The sequence below is a fragment of the Adiantum capillus-veneris genome, chromosome 20, assembly GCF_014529385.1.
Source record: "Adiantum capillus-veneris isolate H3 chromosome 20, ASM1452938v2, whole genome shotgun sequence".
In the NCBI taxonomy this organism is placed as follows: Eukaryota; Viridiplantae; Streptophyta; class Polypodiopsida; order Polypodiales; family Pteridaceae; genus Adiantum; species Adiantum capillus-veneris.
In genome coordinates, this window is record NC_140950.1 from 8,578,424 (window position 1) to 8,601,736 (window position 23,313).

A 23,313-nucleotide genomic window follows, 5' to 3' on the forward strand; every position below is an offset into this window, starting at 1 on the left:
CGATCTACACCGATCTTCACATATATTCAACAAACGGTTGAGCATACAATCGCATACACTTACCTGGGAGTAGTCTTCAATGGTCCAAAGTTCTCCTTGAGGAGAGAAACAGAGACCAAATTGACGAGAGCACATGAAGCTTTAGAGAACATGGAGAGGATGTGTTCACAAATTCAGTAGAAACCTTGAACAAAGCTCTCGCTATTTGACAAATTGGATATTTTAGCTATGCTTTTTGGGGTGCAGATATGGGGACCATTAGTAGACCATCATAGCCGAGCTCGCAGTATTCATGGATGGAGATGTATGTAGAGGCCTCTCGTCTCTATGATTTCTTGGATGATTAGGGCCAAGGCCTCTATACCGCACAAGATTATTTGTGCAGAGCTTGTTGATTCCTTGTTGGTCATAGAGGCACTTACTAGATCCGTCTCTTTTATACATAGTATCTGGGATCTCCCCAAAGATAGATATGCTCGCCTAGCTTTGGAATCTGCTCGACAGCTTTCCTCACAAAGAGACACATCTTGTGGGTATGCACAGATGACATCATGGTTTCAATTTAGTATGGACAGACTACCCCCTTTCCAATACTCGTTGGATACACCCTCCTTGTCCCTCACATGGACCGAGATTACCCACCTCATCACACAAGATTTGATCCAGCTAGAGACCAGGAGGACATGGGCAATGTGTATCATCGGTTGTTACTCCTTCGTGTAAAGTAGAGCCACTCCGCCGGACCCTTGTCCCCTGAGCTTTGATCTCGTCTCCTATCTATTGGCTGCCTCCCATCTACTAACATGTGATTAACTCTGTCCAGGTGCCTGATGCGTCTCTGAGTAAAATACGATGTCCCTCTCGATGAAACCGTCCTCAAAGGCTCCTACATTCATTCTGAAAGACCCATTACAGTTCGAAGCAACAATGTTGAACTTGGTCCCATAGGCTTCACACGGTCATGTGGCACACCTCTCCATAACCATAACCCGATTGTCTTTGTAGAAAGCCACCTTCCCCGTCTCCCTTGCCGCCTTAATCGCTGAAGAGCATTGTCAATGTCTGCGCCACATGTGCTTTTTTCACCACTGAGATGGTGAGGAAGGCCATTGATAGGATGAGGACTGGGAGAGCATATGATCATGATGGCTTAGTGGCTGAGCATTTCATACATGCCAGAGATCTACTAGCAGAGCTTCTAGCAGTTATGTTTAATCGTGCCTTGTGTGAGGGCTTACCTGATACTTGGAGCCTTTCTACGATTGTACCCATCTTCAAGTCAGGAGACCCTATGGAGCCTGGGAATTATCGCACTATCATGATTGGACACACATTGGCACGATTGTACGCATCCATTCTTGAGCAGCAGCTGAGTAGATGGGCAGAGAGGGAAGGGATACGTACAGCTGAGCAGGCGGGTTTCAGGAGAGGCTTTTCTACTCTTGACCATATCTTGACACTCAGAGCCATCATTGAGGAGGGCAGATCACATGGGAGACGGATCTATTGTAGCTATGTGGACTTCCGCAAAGCATTTGACACAGTACCCAGAGCTAGAGTGATGCGCAGATTACAGGAGATGGGAGTACCCACAGAGCTCATTCGGGGGATCATGGCATTGTACAAGTCAGCAGTGGGGCATGTACGCACCCCAGAGGGCTTGTCCGCACCGGTTAACTCCACTATTGGTGTGAAGCAAGGCTGCCCGCTCTCTCCTACTCTATTTGGTATGTATGCAGATGAGGTTGCTGACTACATTGAGAAAGATGGTGATAGAGGTGCACAGCTGGCAGGGACATGGATTCCACTATTGCTCTATGCTGATGATATTGTGTTGATCTCCGACTCTCCAGAGGGGATGCAACATCACTTGGATGCTCACACAGAGATGATCATGGAAGGTATATGTGGGTGAGACAGGGGCCAAAGCCTGGCAGATACCTTTATATTGCTATATGCTATTTTGCACATAGTATGTCAGCTTATGTGGCATCCAGTGGGAAATCACCATTTAATATTTTGGATGAGGATATATGGGGCACGAGAGTTAGAGGGAGGTGCTCATGGGCGTCATCACTCACAGACAGTCACGGATAACCTTTCGGTGCCTTGCAACAAAAGAAGAGAGCTTACCTAGCTCAGCTGGAGAGAGATTTATATCAGTTATTCTTCAGCCAGGACTCAGGTGAGGCTTGGAGATTGTTTCATGAGCGCTCACCAGCACCAGCTATTACATCTACAGACATATGGGGTGAGTATGCTACTTCTCTCTACATGGCCCCAGACTAGCAGTCACTGCCAGATCCACCAGGGGTATGCCCGAGCACTTGCGTTTTCTCAACTACGGAAATGGTAAAGAAGGCTATTGATAGGATGAGGACTGCACTATCATGATTGGACAAACAGTATCCATATTATATGCATCCATCATTGAGCATGCGCTGAGAAAAATTTGACTGCATTTGGTCATGATGGCTCGGTAGCTGAGCATCACATGTGAAGGATCTTTTGGTGCTCTTCTTGCATTGATTTTTAAAAGAGCTATGTGTGAGGGTTTGCCTGATACTCGGAGCATGTCCATGATTGTACCTATTTTTAATCTGGGGACCCTAGTTTTCCTGGGAATCACCAAGACAGGCTGACAAAGTCTTGCCCAATGCATAAGCAAATGGGCCTTCCTTGAAATCTCCCACAGCCTGGCCTTCAAGCAAAAGCAGTACAAAATGGTAGCTGCATCATTTCTTTTATGCATTACTGTCCCTACTTCATGGATAACCTTGCAGCCTTTTGTGCAGCTAATAGAAGGTTTTCCTTGAGGAATAAGCGGTAAGTTGAGCACAGTAAGCATTTAAATCTGTTGCACAGATCAATAAGCGTGGCAACTGATCATTTTCAGATGAACTGATTGTTTTCTTTATCTCTTGCCAGTAAAGAATTTGAGGGAAAAAATACAGTTTACTCGCTAAAAGGAATGCCCCATCTGTGAGTCAGTGCTTTGGGCCAAAGAATGACTTTGGTGAGGGCCATCTTGAATTGCATGCCATGCAAAGAGTTTGAAAAAAATCTTCAAGATAAGAAACATCCCAAATGTACTGTGAGAGATAAAGCAAGGTCTTGTCCATACTATCAATGCGTACCCATGGATTCTCTTGGCTCTTCTAGCAGCATGCTATATCCTCTCTTTGGAACGAAGAGATTACTAAACTACTACATTCAAATAGCAACAAATATAGTTTTTTATTTGAAGAACAAACACTTCATTATAGTTTTCTTGCCATACTAAACATAAGAAAGATGAATTGTTATACTCAATCTTCAAGAGGAAAATCTCACTTACGTTGCAAGGATGGCCACTAGGCTGATGAGATACATCGTTGCAATTGCACACGGGTACATGTAATCCACTCTATACCAACCCGTCTGCTCTGATTTGTAGAAGTAGCCCCCCAGGAGAATCCATGTCTTCTCCAGTCCATTCGCCTGTCATAAAACAGTCCCTCTCACTTCAAACATATATCTCTTGATAAAAAATTTCAGTTTCGCACTCAGTGCATTATCAGCTATCCATCCCCTCCATAAATGAATTTCACAGAAGAAAATAACGACAGCAGCTGCACTTGATCACTACATCAGACCATAAAACATCAGAGAAAAATAAACACATAACACATGTAAACAGAAACTAACCTTAAAGTACTGTTTAATGCCTTTCCATTGATATGAGCTGGGAGGATGCAGAAAAAAAGGCACGACGATGGCACCGACCCAAAGAATCGATAAGCAAAAATTCAAAAGAAACACCCAACGAAGAAAAGCAAATGTGATCATCACTGCTGATCCAAAATTCCCTTCAATTTCTTTCAGCTGCTCACCCCACAATCCCCAAAATGGCTGCAAAAAAGATAGAAAACGGACAGAGGCCATAAAACATTCTGTACAAAAATTAGCTGCTTGAGAAAACTAAACGATTCAGAAAATGGAATAGAATAATATAGTCTTAGAAAATAATTTACGCCTAACAAAGCTTGGTTTACTTTTCCCTGATCACTGTAGAGGAATTATGCACACAATGGTACATAATATTGCAGTGTCAATCATTTTCTGTCAAAAAGATAGAAAACGGACAGAGGCCATAAGAAATTCTGTACAAAAATTAGCTGCTTGAGAAAACTTAAACGATTCAGAAAATGGAATAGAATAATATAGTCTTAGAAAATAATTTAAGCCTAACAAAGCTTGGTTTACTTTTCCCTGATCACTGTAAAGGAATTATGCACACAATGGTACATAATATTGCAGTGTCAATCATTTTCTGTCACTATGCTATCCGCCTCCCCACAGCGGGTTTCCATACCTGGGAGAGATCATGCTAGCAGAGCAGCGCACCCACTAGCTCCAAGATCACCTTCGAAGGGTTCCAACAATCCCATCATGAAACACCCTGCCCTTCGTGCAGCTTTCTGCCAGTTGGTCAGCTTCACACACCCACTGTTGCTGAAAGCTGTTATGCAATGTGGCATCAGGTAGTGCCTCCACTAGCATCCTTTTGATACCTTTCCTATTGCTCCATCGCTTGCTTTCTTCGGCAGGGTTTGAGGGTCACTCTTTTCAGATTCCGAAGGTATCTACTAGGGTGAGTGTCTTTTTTGCTCAAAGAGAATGCTGTTGAGGAGGTCATTGGTCTTTCAAGAGCATATGAGGGCCTTGTGATCCGTTCCAGCGGTACCAGACATCAGCATCAGATATTCTACTGAGACTCCTTTTTTTTCCGAGAAAAAGATCCTTCCATTAGTTAATAAACCTGCCCATAGGGCTACAACCACCTCTACTAGAGAGGGCTGCATCAACCAGAAGGGGAGACTCTCCCAATGAAAACAGCATATGTACAATGAGGGCGAAATCAAGAGATGGGAGGAGGGAAAAGCCACACAGATGGACAGTAGTGCCATCTGGGCTCACCCCGGACCATGGTGAAGAAAGGCCTAGGGCACCAGAGTTGTAAGAACGCCTCTCTACGCTCCCGCATGCGGTCGGAGCTGCCTTGAAGTCTCTCAAACTGTCCCTTGAGAGTATGGATCAACTCCAGCCAAAAGTCTCGAACAATCTCCGCTAGTGGGACAAGGCGAGCCTCGAAGATGCGGAAGCAACTGGCTCGCCAAATGAACCACAGTGTCAAGCAACAGACGAGCCCTCAACACACAAATCTCACTGCACCACTCCTATTGGGTAAGCTCTGTAGCAGGCTGGAGTGTAGGTCGACCTCCCTGTATCACTATCATCCTGATAGCTCAAATTGTAGTGTAGGGCCTGTGAGGGTGGACCAAGCAACAGCCCCCCAAGTGTACTGTCGTGCCATGGAAAGAGCTAGCGTCAGCCAAAGAACCCGAAGCCAAACCTGCTGTGCCATGGGGCAGTCCCACAGACAGTGACGATGACTCTTAAAAGGATGGTCACATACTGCACATGCTGCCGAAAGGCCACTTTGTACTAGCCAGCTCCCCACTGCTGTAGCTCTGTGTGCAATTAGCCACTGGAACAAAGGGACTTGCCGCGGCTGTCTGGAGTCCCACAACCTCACCCAAAAGGCTGACAAGAACTCAGCTGTGAGACCCTCCTCCTGCCAATGAAGTGCTGCAGCAGGAGGAGCCTCTCTCCGTGCTGCCAGTATGTGACGCCCTAGTCAAGCAGTGTACTGAAAGAAAGGGACCCTTGGGTGGTCAGCTGAAGAGAAAGGGTCCCTCCAAAACCACTCTCGAGGATCCCACTACACTCGTGCCAGAGGGCAGCTCTCCCAAGCCCAAAGCCTCCAATGGCTTGTCTCAAGAGTTGCTGGGTCAAGATCTATGACAAAAGTCCTCCCACAGATGCCCACTACTCGTATCCTCTGAAAACAGCACTCTGCAACCTGTGGAGCCTCTACTGAGACTCTGTATAGTCGACCCTCACCTTGGATCTCGAAGAACATGGAGGGTACAATCTCTGAGCAAACTCGAACTGCAATGAGGACCTCCAGTCGCGTGAAGGCTACTGTCTCTAGAGGAGTGAGCCACTCGGCTGGTAAAGCCTTTGTGATGTCCTGACACATGCTTTGCACCCCTCTCATGCCCTGTAGCTGGGTGCTCTCTAACTCCTCTGGCAAACCTAAAAACTAAAGCCAATCGCCTAGAGTGCGTGTTGGACCCTCTGCCATGGGACCCCAAGAAACATGAGGCCTACTACCAACCAGTGGCCTCTCTGAGTGCTGACCATGGGGTTCCAAACAAGGGGCTGTCTCAAGTGTTCCTCCGTGCAGGTGGGCTAGTGCTGCTCCAAGCCACTCCGGAACTGCTCCCAAGAGCAAAGTAGGCTCGCAGCAAAATGATCCTCTAGTCTCCTGCTCATACCAACTCTGCGCATCTCTGTAATGATCCATCTGATGGAAGGTCTCCAAGGGCCTCCTGCATGAGGCACTCTAGCTCTAAGCCGCTGAGGCAAAACCTCCTTCCAGGGCTCCTCCCCTGGAAGCAGTCCTCTAACAACAAACTTCCCAACAAGGGCCCTGCTCTGCTGTGTTGGGTCTATGATCCACAACCCCCCCAAAGAGCATGGTAGAGTGATGACCTGCCAGGCTACTTTGGCCCGGGCTAGCTGGGTGTCGCGCCCTGACCAAAGAAAGTTCCTGATCAGCCTCTCTAACTGGCTGATACAGGAGCTCGAAAAGATCCAACAAGATGTAATGTACCACATAGTAGCCAACAACGCCTAGTTGGCCACTACAACTCTACCTGCCAAAGAGAGTCCTGTCGAACTCCAATGTAGCAACTTCCTCCTAATGGACAGGAGGAGGGGAGTAATCTGATGTTGAGGAGACAAGTCCAGGCCAACCTGACAGCCCAAGTAGCGAACTGCAGGCCCTGGGAAAATCCATCTAAAACCCTCACTTGGCAACCATTAAGGCGTAGGAGCATTGCCAACCCAGAAAGCCACTGTCTTCCTCCAGTTGATCAGGGCGCCTGATGCACAGCAAAACGCCTCTAGAGCCTGCTCACACCTGTGCAGGTTGGGCCTCCTTGCCCTCCAAGTTCAAAGCTGAGCCGTCGACAAACTCAGCATCCAGTAGCTTATCGCCTCAAATAGGGAGCGCTAAGCCACGCAGACCAACCTACTGTGAAACCAAGAATCTGCTCATCACCTAAGCATAGAACAAAAAGAGGAAGGGGGCTAGAGGGTAGCCCTATCTGACCGAGCGTGTGAGCATGAACCGGTCCCCTCTACCTCCTGCCAAAAGCACCTGACTGTGTGCACGTCTGTCGAGAGCTTACACAGCTCCGATCCAAGCGTCTGAGAAACCCATCCTGCATAGAGTGCCCTCCAAGAAGTCCCAATCAACTTTGTCGTAGGCCTTCTCAAAATCGAGAAGAAGTATCACCAGATCCTCACCTCGGAGGCGCGCGAGGGCAGGGCAGACGCCTCCCTAAAAGTGAAGATGTTAAGGGTACTGCGCTCCTTGACAAAACCGGTCTGGGTCTCGAGTATAATGCTCTCTAGCAGTGGCTGAATCCTCAAACTTGCCTTGGCTAGAATTTTGTAGGCTGAGTTGAGGATGGTGATGGGCCGCCACTGCCGAATCTCATCCAAGGAGCCACCCTCCTTGGGAATGAGGTAGATCAAGCCCTCACTCATGTTGTCAGGCATCTCTCCTGTGTGCAAGATGTACTGAAAAGCGCTGCAAAGGAATTAGCCAAGCAAGTCCCAGTACTCCAAGAAAAAACGGGAGTCAAACCATCCTCACCAGAACAACTACCTCGGGGAAGTGCTCTGAGGGCCTCATGGAGCTCCTCTAGCTGAAGAGGCAGCTCAAGCCTCTGGCGCATCTCCTCAGTCACAAGACAAGGCATATGTGCCCAAACCTACTCTCTACATGCATCCTGACGCTCTGACTAAGGCTCTGCTAGCAGCAGGTCACTGTAAAAGTCAATAGCAATTGCACGCATCCGCTGGCTCTAAAAAAACTGACCCATCGGGTCGCCTGAACTGGTTGACTGTAGTCTGCGCATGACGGGTCCCAATTGTCTCAAAGAGCGCGCCAGTCACTCTGTCACCCACCTGGGTCCACTGAGACGCCTATCGATGGAAAGCAAACTCATGGCGCCTCTCCTCTATGCTGGCTAGCTCCTAACGAGCCTGCTGCAACTGCTCCTCCAACCAAGGACTGTCTTGGTGCTGCTCCTGCATCCTATACAAGGAAGCAACGCCCCGTCGGAGACGCTTCTCCTCCTCCCTCGCTACAGCCAGGCGAGCCGTAGACTCCTAGAGGAAGAAGCGAGTAAGCTGAGCAAGTCCAAAGGCTACTCTGTCAGCAAGGGAGTCCTGCGTGTCCAAGCCCTCTATCCAAAGAGCCACCACTCGCTCTCTGAGCTCTGGGTGCAACAAGATCCTCTCAGGGATGCGTAGCATCGAGCGAGAGAAGGCCAAGCTGTCTGGGGGCCTCACAAAGCCAGAGTGCTTCCAAACATCTGAAACCCTCAAGGTCATACATAGCCTCTCCCAAGCTGCCAACTCAGCCCAGTGCACAGTAGCATGGCTACCTCCAATCCTGTCAAAGGGGTCCTCCAGCATGTTGAAGTCACCCCCAATGCACCATTGCTCTGCATACGGCAGAGACTCTACAATGTGAGACAAAAACTCTCCACGTGCACTTGCCACAGTGGGTGCATAGATGTTCACGATGCCCAAGAGGCAACCCTAAACCTACATAGTAATCCACTGAGCCCAGCCAGGCACAATAATACCTCTGCCCACAATGGCCTGCTGCCAAGAGTCCGCAATAGTCATAATACCACTCCCTAGATACCACAATGTCCAAATGCAGCTGACCAAAATGTCTCATATCGACTATGCAAAAGCTGACCACATCGTCTAATGCGGTTCTCACAAAGATAATGCTCATGCAGCATAAGAAGATCAATCTCTCCGCCCACAAGGCATCGTTGAAGCTCCTGACGAAATCGACCCCACTGGCGCTAAAATTGGGGCCCACCTAATCCCTACACGTTCTATGAGATAATCCTCATGGAGTAGAAGAAAGAACTGATGCTGCAACAGCAGCTAACCGTGCTATCTTCGAGGCTGGCTTGGATGGGGAATAATCCGCATCTGAGTGTCCCCAAGATAGGCGTGACTGCAAAGACTCTCTAGCCCAGGCCCAAGAAGAGCGTGCCATACGCAGGGCAACAACCTCTATCCAAGAGTCCTCATGTATGTATATATAGCATGGTAGGCTCTGCGTGTCAGTAAAGAAGTGTACCACAATGTGTCTACATCCTGCCGTGTCTGGTGAGGTGTCACTGAGAACTTGGCCAACGGCTACAAAGTTTGTACCAGATCTGTAACCCCCAGGTCTCCCATGTGGTGAGAGGATAAGAGAGCTTGTGCCTGCAACCAATCCATCACTAAGTCCAGAGTCCACTCAGACTAGTCCCTGCCATATAAGAGAAAATAGAAGCCAATCGTTGTTTCTAGGGCCTCTATCCCTCTAGCTGCAAGGCACTGTACGTGAACTCTGAAACAAGCCGCCTCAAAGTCTGGTGAAGAGTCGCTGAGAAACCGTGTGAAGTCATAGGCAAAGAAGTCCCACCTACGACAGATATCGAAGCTCGTCAGTCCACGAGGAATTGTTGCAAAGGGAGAACTCTGCACCAGAAGGGGTGTTCGCAAGAAAGCTTGTCCCTCTCTCGCCAAGCGACTCGTGAAAAATGCGCTGCCAAGAGATCTCCTAGCAGCCGAGGAAGGTCCTGCCCCATGGGCCGGCTGTGGGGTAGGAGCGAGAGGAGATGTGGAAGCAGGGGGGCTAGTGGGAGGGGATAGAGGAGGGGGGAGGTGAGGAGCGGCAGAGGTGAAAGGGGAAGGTGGGGAAGAGGATGGAGGCGGGGGAGGAGGGGCAGAGGAGGGGCTGTCGATGGTGAGGCTGAGGTAGAGGGTGGAGCTGGGGCCTCGTCCTGTTGAAGAGGGTCGAAACGGTTCCCTGTGGAAACCCACTCCTGCTGGCCTGGATCCTAGCGACCACCCGCAGGGCCAAGCTGACGTGGTAGCCCCTGTCGACACCGACCGCGGACCTACTACCAGCCCTCCTCTGCTTGGGCCCCAGGCTCGGAGGGTGAATCTTCCTAAGTACCCTGTGACTCTGTCTGATGATGCTGGCCAGCCTTAGGAGGCTAGGACTGAGTCTGAGGTGAAGGTCGGGGCCTCCTCCGTGGACAGGCCTTCGCAAGATGGCCCATCTGTTGACAAATGAAGCACTGATTCGGGAGGCCCGAATACTCCACGCTCCGGCGGAGCCAACCACCACTCACCCCCAAGGTAGTAGAATGACCTTCGGGAGGATGTGGGTGTCCCGGACCAGAACACGTACTGTGGGTATGCCAGCTGCCTTGGCAGCTACAGAGGCTATCGTGCGGGGTGTCTCAAGACACGGTCCCAATCTTTGAGCCAATCTTGGACAGGAGCGGAAGGTACGCTCTCCTCAAGCCGGGGAAGCAGACTGAGATGGGAAGGTCTGCCTCCTCCACAAGAACATCAGTAGCTGGGTCGAAACCATGGCGCCACTGTCTAAAATGAGCTCGAACTGCTCGAATGGCCAGGGGGCTCATCGCAATGACCTTGGGCACCATCTCGAGGGGTCTCAAACTCTATCTGGTAGTAGCCACGTCAAGAAGCTGAACGTCGAGCATCTTATCCACCTCAGCTAAAAGGCGGGCCTGGAGGAGATCACGCACCTCTCCTCTGCTAGGTCGGGTGCCGATCATCTTGCAGATGACGGAGGTCACCTGGAGGCGCTCCACCTCTGTTGCAAGGCTCGCTTGCTCTATCGGCAAAAGAGCAAGTTTTATGGTGGGCTCTGCAGGGTCGGGCGAGGGGGCTTCTTGAGAGTCCCTTTGGGGTGGAGCATGAGCCTCCATCTGTGTCTATTGCTATGGAGGAATGAGAAGCGAAAGGAGACGTCCCTCTGAAAAAGCCCCGACAAGCAATGTCAGTAATCCAAAACCATCGGAGCGGGTCGAAAGACGCCTTCAAGGCCAGGTGGCATTGAACGAAACCAAGGGGGGGGGGGGGGGGGGGGGGGGGGGGGGGATGGCGAGCGAGCGGGAGGGGCAGCGCAAGGAAGGGGGGGGGCAATGGCAGGCGAGCGAGAGGGGCAACGTGAGGAAAGAAGAGGGGGGGGGGGGGGGGGGGGGGGGGGCAACGCGCAGTTGGGGGCGGGACAGTAGCAACCAGTGTTCTATGTAGATCTCTACAGAGACTCCTTCATATGATCCGTGATTGAATGGCTTCCTTACAAGTCTTGCTGGTTTTCTGGACTACCTAGAAGGCAGCATAAAGACCACCTGCAGGCATCCTTTGTTAACATGCCGTCCATCAAAATTGCGACACCAGACTAGACAATTGAGGCCCTAGCACAAATCCTTATAGATTGAAGCATAGCTTTTTGCTACCTTTACAAGTGAAGCAAAGCATGAATGTCTCTAGCCTGGGCGAGGATCTAGTAGTTACAATGAGAATACCCAACTTTCTCCGAGAGTCTAGGTCAGATTATGAAGAGCCTTGGAGTTCTTTGTTAGGTTAAAGGCCTAAATAACCCCTTTTTGTATATTTTTATACTTTGTCCAGGTTCAATATGAACCTGAACACATTTTTTTAAAGTCACTTATAATAAAAGTGGGAAAACCCAAAACTCACTTATTGAGTTTTCCCCAAAAAAGTGAGCTCTCTCTCTCTCTCTCTCTCTCTCTCTCTCTCTCTCTCTCTCTCTCTCTCCCTCCCTGCTTAGATCCCTAGCGCTTCCTCTCTACTACACTCCGCCTCCTGCTTCTTGCCCCAATCTTGCACTACATCGCGACGCGCACCTACCGGTTCCTTCTAGTTCGCGCTTTCAATTGGTATCAGAGCCCTAGGGTTTCAAAAGCCTTGCGTAGTCTGTTGGACAGCGAGTTAAAATTGCTCTCCCGCGATCAATTTCGCTTCCATCGCGAAGCCCCTTGCTTCCGGAGTCGAAAAGGTCACCAAAACTGCCAAAACAGGCTGTTTTTAGGTCAAAACAGGTGATTTACAGATTATAACAGGTCAAAACAGCAATACGCAGCTATATCAAAGTTGTGGGATCACATGCATTGATGGTTGTCGCGACAAATTGAGTGAAAAGCCGAGTACAAGTTCTTGAAATTGCAATTTTCACCTGAAATTTTAGATTTGGACAGTTTCACGTAAAGAAATTGTGGTCTATCGTATGCAAAGTCTTGGGGTTGCTCCTATTTGCTGAAATTTTCAGCCTATTGCATCTCTCTTGTATACACACTTGTGGTTGAATTAAAATGGCTTCTTCCTCTTCCGCATCTGACACTAAAAGTTTGATGAAAATCAAACGGTTCAATGGTCAAGGCTTCGACCTCTGGCAAGAACGCATGCAAGGTATCCTTTTCTTAAAGGATTGTGAAGATGCATTGGAAGAGAATAAGCCGCCAGGTTTTTCTGACGAAGAGTGAGCCAGGTTAAATAAGAAGGCTATGGCCTACATCAAAATGGCTATCAATGATGACATTTTGACGGACATCAAGCGTTTGGACTCTATTTATGCAATATGGCAAAAGCTAAAGTCCAATTATGAAAACACCACGCCTGTGAACAGGTGCATTTGATGCGAAAGTTGGTGAATATGCAGCTTGATGACTCGAAGTCAGCTTCTGAGCATTTGAGTGCTTTTACAGGTGTGTTAAGTCAGTTGCAGGACAGTGGGCTTCAGCAATTCGATGATAAGCTGAAAGCTATTTTCTTGCTTATGACATTGCCAGATACTTGGGAAACCTTGGTTATCTCTTTGAGCAACAATCCCACCCTCACGTATAACAGTGTGAGAGGGTCTACTCTCAACGAAGAGATTAAACGCAAGTCTAGTGGGGAAGGTGGCATTTCTGCCTACAATGCAAGAGGTAGAAATCAAAAGCGTGATGCGGGCAACAGGACTCAAAATAGAAGTAAGAGCAAGACAAAGGATAAGGATGTCACTTGTTATCAATGTGGCAGAAAAGGTCACAAGAAACCCGATTGCAGGTATTTCAAGAAAGAGCAGGAAAGGAAGAAGGAAACGCAAGATAAGAAGAAGAAAGATGAGAAGAAAGAAGAAAAATCAGCAGATGATTCCTCCAGGGATGCTGAGAATGCAAATGTATCCTCTAGTGTGGTCATTGAGGAGTTGTCAGATGTTGAGAAAATCTTGGTTGCGGCTTCATGCCCCTCAGATTTGGTGATAGCTAATGCAAAAGACATGCCTATCACGAAGAAAGGTGTCATTGATGCATTGCTCGGTGCTAATGATGGCCTATCCCAGTCATGGATAGTGGATTCTCGTGCTTCATTCCATGTGACTCCATCTTTGGAGTGTTTTGCTACATATGCTACAGGCAATTATGGCAAGGTGTACCTTGGTGATAATTTTGCTTGTAATATTGAGGGAATGGATACTATGCGTTTGGCTCTTAACAATGGTCAAGAGCTTGTGTTTAATGATGTCAAGTTTGTACCAGGCATTAAGAAAAGTTTGCTATCTGTTGGCCAGTTATATATGCACATGGTTATACTACCATCTTTGTTGGGGGTTCATGGAAGTTGCTTAAGGGCTCTATGCTTGTTGCAAAAGGGTCTAAAAGACGTACTTTGTACTATCTTCGATGCAAAGCTTTACCTGGCAAGTTTCTTGCTGTTGCTGAAGTTGCTTCACACGGAATTGTGGCATAAGAGACTTGGCCATATGAGCCAACAGGGTATTGATGTGCTTTCCTCTTTGAAGAGGGTTAATGTAAAAGGCAAAAACTTGGATTTTTGTAACGATTGTCTTTATGGAAAACAAAAGAAATCTTCTTATTACTCTGGTGTCTCTCACAAAGCTAATCCTCTTGATCTTATTCACTCCGATGTATGCACTATGCCTGTTAAGTCTTTTGGTGGTGCATTGTATTTTGTTACATTCATTGATGACTGTACTAGGAAAGGATGGGTGCATTTGTTGAAAAGTAAGAGTGAGACTTTTAATGCTTTTAACAAGTTTCATGCTTTTGTCACTACGCAAAAGAGTACTAAGCTAAAATGTCTCAGATCTGATAATGGAGGAGAGTATGTATCTGCTGAATTTCAGCGTTTTTGTGATGAAGATGGGATTAAAAGGGAGTTGACAGCCCCTTATAATCCGTCTTCTAATGGTGTGGCTGAGAGGTATAATCGTACTTTATACGAGAGAGTGCGTTGCATGTTGTCCACCGCTAATCTTTCCCAAGAGTTTTGGGGGGAGGCATTGAAAACTGCAGTTCATATTTGTAATCGCTCTCCTAATAGTGCGCTACAAAATGACATTCCAGAGGAGGTTTGGTCTGGCAAACCTGCCTCTTATGATCATTTGAGAGTATTTGGCTACGAAGCTTTTGTTGATGTACGCAATGACTTGAGAACAAAGCTTGATATGAAGTCCATTAAAGGAGGCTTCCTAGGTTATGGGGAAGAAGGTGAAATGGGCTATAGCGTGTGGTTACCACAGTTTAGAAAGGTAATATGCAGCCGAGATGTAGTGTTCAATGAGGCAAAATTGCTTAAGAATGCTACAAAATCTGATGCTGACAAGAAAACAATCAAATTTCAGTCTTCCGTGCCACCCATTGATGTTGAAAAAAAAGCCTCATGATGCATTACCGCAAGTTGAAATTGATAATCAGCCGGTTAACCTTGAGCCAGAAGAGGTAGGACATGATTTTGATGCTCCTAATGAGAATGGATAGCCACCTGAATTGGCTGAAAATGATTTTCAGCAACATGATAGAGCTGAAAATGAGTTGCCTTACGATGTAGAACCGTTGCCTGAGAATGTAGATCATTGGGTACGCAGGTCAACTCGTTTAGAAGGCAATTGCAAAGATTTAACCCCTCTTTGGATCATTTAATGTTGACAGATGAGGGTGAACCTCTTACATATAAAGAGGCCAAATCATGTGAGTCAAGCAGTGAGTGGGAGCTTGCGATGCAAGAGGAAATGAAATCCTTGTATGCAAATGATACTTGGGATCTTGTGCCATTGCCTAAAGGGAGAAAGGCTCTTCCCAAAAAATGGGTATACAAGATTAAGATAGTGGATGAAAAACCCAAGTACAAGGCAAGATTGGTTGCAAAAGGATATGCACTGAAAGAAAGAATTGATTTTTAAGAAATCTTTTCTCCTGTTGTAAAGCTTACAACTTTACGTGTCTTTTTTGCTCTCGTTGCGGTGCTTGATTTGGAATTGAATCAAATGGATGTAAAGACAGCGTTTTTGCATGGTGACATTGAAGAGGACATATACATGTAACAGCCTGAAGGTTTTGTAGTTCCTACACGCGAGGAACTTGTATGCAAATTGAAAAGTGCTCTGTATGGTTTGAGACAATCATCACGATAATGGTATAAGAAGTTTGACACTTTTATGCTGTCTCAAGGCTTTTAACGCAACCATGCAGATCATTGTTTGTGTACGAAAAGGGATGAAGATGGTAGGCCCATTATACTTGTTCTCTATGTTGATGACATGCCGCTTGCCGGGAAACATAAGACTAGTCTTGATGCTCTGAAACGTAAGCTAAATTTAGCATTTGCTATGAAGGATTTGGGTGATGCAAAGCATATTTTGGGCATGCGTATTAAAAGAAATAGAAAGCTGAAATCGTTGTTTTTATCTCAAGAAAGGTACATTGCAAAAGTACTTGACAGATTTAATATGGTTGATGCTAAGTCTCTTGGGGTACCTTAACCACCATACACTAAGCTTAGCAAAGCAGATTGCCCAAAGGATGAGGTGGCATTGAAAGCAATGAAGGGAATCCCTTATGCATCAGCTTGTGGTTCTCTTATGTATGCTATGGTTGCTACTCGTCCCGACATTGCTTATGCAATGGGAGTTGTTAGTCAATATATGTCAAATCCTGGCAAAGCGGTTGTCAAATGCATTCTGAGATATTTGAAAGATACACAATCAAAGTGTATTTGTTATGGCAAAAGTGACTTAAAGTTGCAAGGATATTGTGATGCAGACATGGCAGGTGACATGGATACCAGGAAATCTACCAGTGGATATGTATTTGCCATTGCTAGTGGATATGTATTTGCCATTGCTGGTGGTGCAGTCTCTTTGTGTTCTAGGTTACAGAAAATTGTGGCATTAAGTACTACTGAGGCTGAATATATTTCAGCCACAGAGGCTTCAAAAGAGGCCATTTGGTTGGGCAGACTTGCAAAAGAACTTGGCATGCCTGCTCATACACCCGTGTTGGGTTGTGATAGCCAGAGTGCTGTCTATTTAGCCAAAAATTCCATGTTTCATGCGCGTACCAAACACATAGATGTGCGGTACCACTTCATACGACAGGTATTGGAAGATGGTCTAGTCACCTGGACTAAGATCCATACACAGGATAACCCTGCAGAAGTTCTCACCAAGCGTTTTGCTAAGGCTCAACATGAGCATTGCATAAAGCTGGTGGGAGTTGGTTAACTTAAAGGCGTCATTTATGCCTTTAAGTGGGAGGTTGTTAGGTTAAAGGCCTAAATAACCCCCTTTTTGTACATTTTTATACTTTGTTCAGGTTCATATTGAACTTGGACACATTTTTTTGAAGTCGCTTATAATAAGAGTGGGAAAACCCAAAACTCACTTATTGAGTTTTCCCCAAAAACGTGAGCTCTCTCTCTCTCCCTGCTTCGATCCCTGGCGCTTCCTCTCTGCTGCACTCCGCCTCTTGCTTCTTACCCCAATCCTGCACTACATCGCGACGTGCACCTACCGGTACCTTCTGCTTCGTGCTTTCATTCTTTTGGGTGAGGGTAAGGCACCCTCTGATGGTGACAATACACCCACTCTCAAGAGTGGATCTCCTGGGTTCATCTTTCTCTCAACTATACATGGTGAAGAAACTCGGCAGAAGGTGTCTTTCATCGAGCTTCCAAGAGACTGGTTTGTTCGTGATAGAGCATCACATCCAGTGGTTGGTTGCACTCCTTGTTCTGTGCCTGAGGATCAAAGACAGTTGGAAGGTCCTCAGAATAAACAAGAGAATCATCAGAACCGAAGACTAAGGCAAGGGTGCCTCGCATTACTAAGAGTTCTGATACCATAGCTCGAAATCCATCTTTCTTCATATGTTCCCACTTCTTCAGCACTAGTAACACCTTTATCCCCTACAGAGCCTAATGGTGTGGCCTTTGTTGATTCTACTACTAGAGATTAGAGTCCTCTTGCAGCATTGATTACACAATATGAGGAGAATCTTCCACCTCTGTATCCGATAGTCTTGTATATGTTAGGATACCTAAGAGGTCGAAAACCAAGATTTTGATTTGGTGTATTTGGATAGATTTAGGATTACCCCCCTGTTTTAGTCAGCAGCATTATATATTTTAATCTTGAGGTATGTACCCTCGAGATGTTTATTTGATTCAAGATGCTTTTCCCAATATTAAAAAAAAACAAATGAAATAAAATGTTTATTTAGGTCTGCAAATACAATTACCCGAAACTCCTCAAAACACAATTTTTTTCTCGTTTCCCTGTTCCAATTTCCGTTCTTGTTCCCTCATTTCCCCGTTTTTCCATAACTATACTGCGAAATGACCAAAAGACCCAGAAAACTACATCATCACTATATGATCCAAATGTCCAATATAGAAAAACCAAAAGAATAGCGTAAAAAATGATAAAATACAAACATATAAGTGAACCAATAGAGCCAGCGAATAGCATATCTTCCAAAGCCTGGTCTCCTCAATGGGCTACCAGTGTAAGTACCATCACATAAACTCTCTTATGCCTGTTGCATCATGGCATCAATCTCCTCCACTAAAAAGAATCTCGTAGGATCTGCTTTATATCTCAATAAAGGCCTGGATGTGGCAATTAGCCTCTACCAAGTCAGCAATGCGAACAATATCATCCACATAAAGCAACACGGTTCCAAGTGCCTGATAATTGCGCACCTCTGACACCCACTCAATCAATATCGTCTCATACCTCATCAATATACATACCCAAAAGTGCAGGAGAAAGCGGACATCCCCTCTAGACTGAAACCGTGGAGTGAACTATATTTGATAGCCCCTCTAGTGCACGCACTCTACCTATTACCCGTCTCATAAACTACCAAGATAACCCATGCCTCACTCAGAAACCCTGAATCATACAATATACTCATCAATCTTCCTCTAGGTATTGTATCCAAAGCTTTGCAAAATTTCACATAGAAGCAATACATACGAGGTCCATGTGCTTGACACTCCTCAATGATAGGTTATAAGTGGAAAAGTATGATCAAGGGCAAAGAAGCCTCTCTTGAATCTACCCTATCCCCATGCTATGACACCCTCTCTTTCTACCCAACTACTCTGCTCATGCTCAATTACAGAAGCGTAAAGCTTTGCCAATGTGTGGCCTATCATCATAGTACGATAGTTACTAGGGATCAAAGGATCCCCTGCCTTCAATATTTTCATAATAATTTCAGTGCTCTTGCTCTAATGAAAGCCTTTGCATATTGCTCTGTTAAACCTGTGTGCCAATGAAACCGTGCCGTACATTAAGAACAGATGGTGAATGACAATAGCAAACACTTTGACTTTGGGGGGGGGGGGAGAGAGAGAGAGAGAAACCAAACACGAGACATAGGAAGACAGAGTTTCTTCCCTAGAAGCATTGGGCCCTCAAGACGAGCCCCCCCAAAGGGTATTTCTTTTATGTTGCAAAAGATGGCCAATACAAGTTGTTGTCACAAGTGCTCAAACCTTGGTCACCTTCATAAATGCTCATAGAGAGAGATCGCCCAAAAACTAATGATGATTACAAATGCCCCCAAGAGGTCTTTATGTAGATACTAGCCTAGCCTTTTGGGTGCCCTGACCCTTGGCTTTTCGATTGTCCGACCTTTGGCTTCTCATTTATCCAACCTTTCGCTTTTCAATTGTCCAACCTTTGGATTTTAAATTATCCAATCCCTTGGCTTTAAAAAAAAGGGCGCCACACTTTTAGGGCTGATTTGTGACTTACAAAGAAGGCAACAAAATCAGACAAAGGTGCCTCTAGACATATAGGTTTACAGACGTAGAGATCCATCTCTACAGGCTTCATCTTCTTTGGAAAAGTTACCACATGCATCTCGAGAACCCACCAGGGTTCTTGTGGATTCCATGGCGCCATCCTCTTTGGGAGATACCACCTCTATCTCCAGAACCCAATAGGATTCCAGGGGATTCTACTGTACCTTCATGTACTTTTGACAGTGATACGGTTCCTCTTGCTGAGTATGACATGGTATGAGGAGGATTTACCCCCTCTTGGATCACTAAAGAATGTATATGTTAAGGATAGGAGAGAATTTTCTTGAAAACCACAAATAGTCTTGCTAAAGTTCCTTTTATTGTGTGCATGACATAATATAAGGAGAATTTTCCCCACCTTGAATCACTAAAGAATGTATATGTTTGAAGGTCTGAGAGAATTTTCTTGAAAACCACAAAATAGTCTTGGTCATTCATTGCATATTTATGGGCCTTTTCTGGAGCTAACACCTTTGTGATCGACTTTTGTACAATTTATCGTGAGGCTGTGCCCTTGAGATGTTTATTTTCTTACAAGGTTTTTTCTTGGCGAAAAAAAAAAGAAACACATATCTTGAATGTGACCTCGCCCGTTTTGAGCATATCTATCCTCTAATAAGCACACCCCACATGGCAAAATCACAGGATGGGAGCTTATTTTGGAAACTTTCTACTTCGCAACAAGCACCACATTTCACACAGATATTCACAAAAGCAACACCAAGTACGGTAAGATGCTTTAATAGCCGACACCTCATAATCTTGCCATGGACTTTCTTCCCTTTGTCAATCCCTCAAGCAGAAGCATTCAGGACACAGACATGGGACATCTCATCTAAGAATGCCCACATGCTGCATTTGTCTGGCACATTCAAAGTCTGTAGGCATTGTCTATATTAACCATATCTTGCCATCTAAGCAACCGTGGATATGAAGTCACAAGTAAAATTGTGGCTTCTAAAGAGCATGTAGCACGCTTGGACAGTCCAAGCGAGAAATCAATAGCAACACATGAGAAAACTCAAACAACAGAACTTGAAATAGAGAGAGAGAGAGAGAGAGAGAGAGAAGGGAGAGTCGACACGAAGTGGCGGAACTCTGCTTCCAAATACACTGGCCCTAAAGTCTAGCGCCCCTTCCGGTACTTCTTTCTTGATTGCTTCACAAAGGTACAACAAAAAGAGAGGACTTGCACTATGCTTCCACAACTGGAATGCACAGTGAGCCCCCCAAGGCCCGTCTTTTTGCACCCTCCAAAAAAACCTTTCCATGCCACGTCACTAATTTGTGACATTCTCCTCTCTCAAAAGAAGAGTAACCGCCCTCGATTTTGAGTACAAAATAGGCAAAGGACAAAAACTAGACTGCACACAACCAATACTTGCACAAAGATGACAATCATTGAACATTCACATCAATATCCCCATGGGAATCTTAGATAAGAATGTCTTCATCGACTAAATCTTGTTACTCTCACATTCACATCACCTATCAGGTGGAATAGATAAAATGTTGAAGTCATTTCATCTTTTCCAAGTGTACTCAAACAATACACACATAAAAGAGATGTAACAATGAGAGATACCCCCTCCCAAGGAGTCTATGCACAACTACACAATTTACACTTTTATACAATTTTCCATATACAATTTTCAATATACACTATGGAGTTTGGGCTATAAGCTGATTGCATCCAGAGGCACCTAGCGACTAGTGCTACCTCTGAATGGGTGATACGAATGAAAGCGTACTCAAGAAAAATAACATTGTAGAGGATAAGTATATGTGCATACCTCATTGCGGGTATAGAGAAAGAGAGAGAGAATAGTGGAGGGTGAAATAGAGTACACAGGAGAATGACACAAGAGAATCTTTAAACGCCCCATCTAAATGAAGCAGGCAACCATGTATTAATGCAATAACAAAATATGGGTATATCGTAACATCAAAAATATAACAAAATGACTAGCAGAGCACCGGACCCGGTGTAGGGATCGACCGGTCCACCCATCCATTTTCGCTCTACTACAGACTGAGAGAATTTCACTTCGCCGGAAGCAATCCAGAACACCTCCAACCTATCTGATCCAGACATAGGTTGAGGCCGCTTCGCCTCCCTCCATGAACCCGAGCTCTGGAAGACAACTTTATATATATGAGAAAAAATACTTTGTCTTTTTTGAATGCATGGCTAATACACAAATGAAAGTGTTTGACCTAAAATCAATGCATCAAGCTCAGCTCCATGATATAGACTAACACCTTATCTCATCACTTTGCCCTTATGATACTCGTGCAACAAACGGTAACACAAAAAGAAAGCCACTTTATTTATATCTATCCGTACTTTTTGGGTTGACTAACCATATATCCTTGTATAAGTTTATGGACATCTAACACTTGAAATCAATTCACCAAAATAAACCATAAATCATATATAAACAGCTCGATCAACTCACGACGTCATAAGATACTCCCCCTTGGTAGCATCCCTGCGCGCTTTGGTAAACTCAGTTATGGAATAGTTAATAACTCACATTCACGAAGTGATATTGGAGACCTAAATACATTTATCATCAAGTTTGATCAAGCTTTTTAGTTGGCTAAGTGGGTTTGCTCTTCCGATGAATCTATATAATGGTTCTCCAAAGAGCCTGGGTCCAAAAATTTGACCGAGTGCAATGGGCAGCAAGCTGTTTTTTGACCATAACTCTTAGCTCGTGCGTGATTTTCACATGACACCCAAGAGAGAAAATATTATAAATGATGTGGTTTATCTTTGGTTTAAAGGGTTCAGGTTGATTCATAACGGTTTGTGAGTTATGACCAAAACAATGTTCCTATCGTCCACGTGACATGAAACGAAAAGCGCTTTTTATGTACATACGTGACCATAAACACTTTGTGTGCATAAATGAGCGTGTTAACATGATGAAATAAGGATAGAGTAACTTTATACGCACTCGATAGGTCGAACCATCGAAGAGCACGTACACCGTGAAAAGAGAGAGAAGATAGTAAGCAAATAGAGAGAGACTATTCTTCTTCTTCTTCCTCCCACGAACGAGAAGAGCTTATGGAGATGGTGATGAAGACCTTGCACCACTGCGTATAATAGGTACGTATCACCTTGGAGTAGTAAACGCAACTCACGGCATTGCAAACTTGGCATTAAGCACTTCAGCCTTGATTAGCTGCAAGCTTTTGGGCACTTTGCTAAAAACATGGCTTAGCTTTTAACAGTCAACTCTCCCAATTTCCCTTCAATTTTTATAGTAAAACTGACTAATTGGACAATATCCAGGCAACTAATGAAACTGTGACTAGACTATGCCGCACCGTGATGTCCGACATATTTATGACTTTCTCATATTGTCCTTGCGTATTTACGGTATCGCTTTTAAAAAAATAATTCTTGTAAAAATGTCGTTTAGTCCCGTTTTTTTTTCCGAGTAGTAATTTTTAAATCCGACAAACTAAAAATAATATTTTTATGTTCAAGTTATCTTCAAAAGCACGTTGCTTTTCAAAAACGCCAAAAAGCACGAAAAACTATAAATAGCGTAAAAAGCCAAAAAAAAAAAAAAAACAAAATTTTCTAAAATTAAACCACGGGCTTCCTCGTTCACTGTAATAAGAAAGCAAACTCGCTTTTCACTAAAAAACACTAAAAATCATGAAAAGCTAAAAATAGCGTGAAAAGCGTCCGAAGAGCAAACTTTTACAAAATAAAACTATAACTTTCTCGAGACTCGTAGATTAATGATCCTTCCGGCTTTTTGCAAAAAAGCACCGAAAAACATGAAAAGACTAAAAATAGCGGATCTTTCCGAAACGGAATCAAACGTCCATGTGACCTACTGAAATATAGAAACGACCTTGCTTTTCACTTTGAACATTACAACACTGCCAAACAAGCATTCTAAACCAAAATCTGGCAAAACGGATTTTAATATTCTAAACGGATATTAAAATCTAATTTTCTTAATTTTTAAAAGAGACCCATAATTTGGGGATCTTACATCCCCCATACTTGAAAAATTCGAGATGTCCCAAAAGTTCCATCGGAAGAGGTACATAATAGGGAATCATCAAGAATGTGATTTAGATCATATACATACCGCTTGAGCAAGCTGAGGTGAAAAACATCATGTACCTTTATGTCTGGTGGTAACAAGAGTC

General features: G+C 45.1%; 1 protein-coding gene across 4 annotated transcripts in view; it reads right to left on the reverse strand.

Moving 5' to 3' along the window:
- Window positions 1–23,313, reverse strand: part of LOC147432059 (uncharacterized) — a 134,254-nt gene that overhangs the window by 61,917 nt on the left and 49,024 nt on the right. For all 4 annotated transcript variants that reach the window (XM_086491874.1, XM_086491872.1, XM_086491875.1 and 1 more), the window contains exons 3-4: window positions 3,688–3,891; window positions 3,338–3,480 (exon numbers count right to left, since the gene is read on the reverse strand). In XM_086491874.1, coding sequence (XP_086348000.1) covers window positions 3,338–3,480; window positions 3,688–3,891 — 347 coding nt within the window. The remainder of the gene's footprint in view (window positions 1–3,337; window positions 3,481–3,687; window positions 3,892–23,313) is intronic.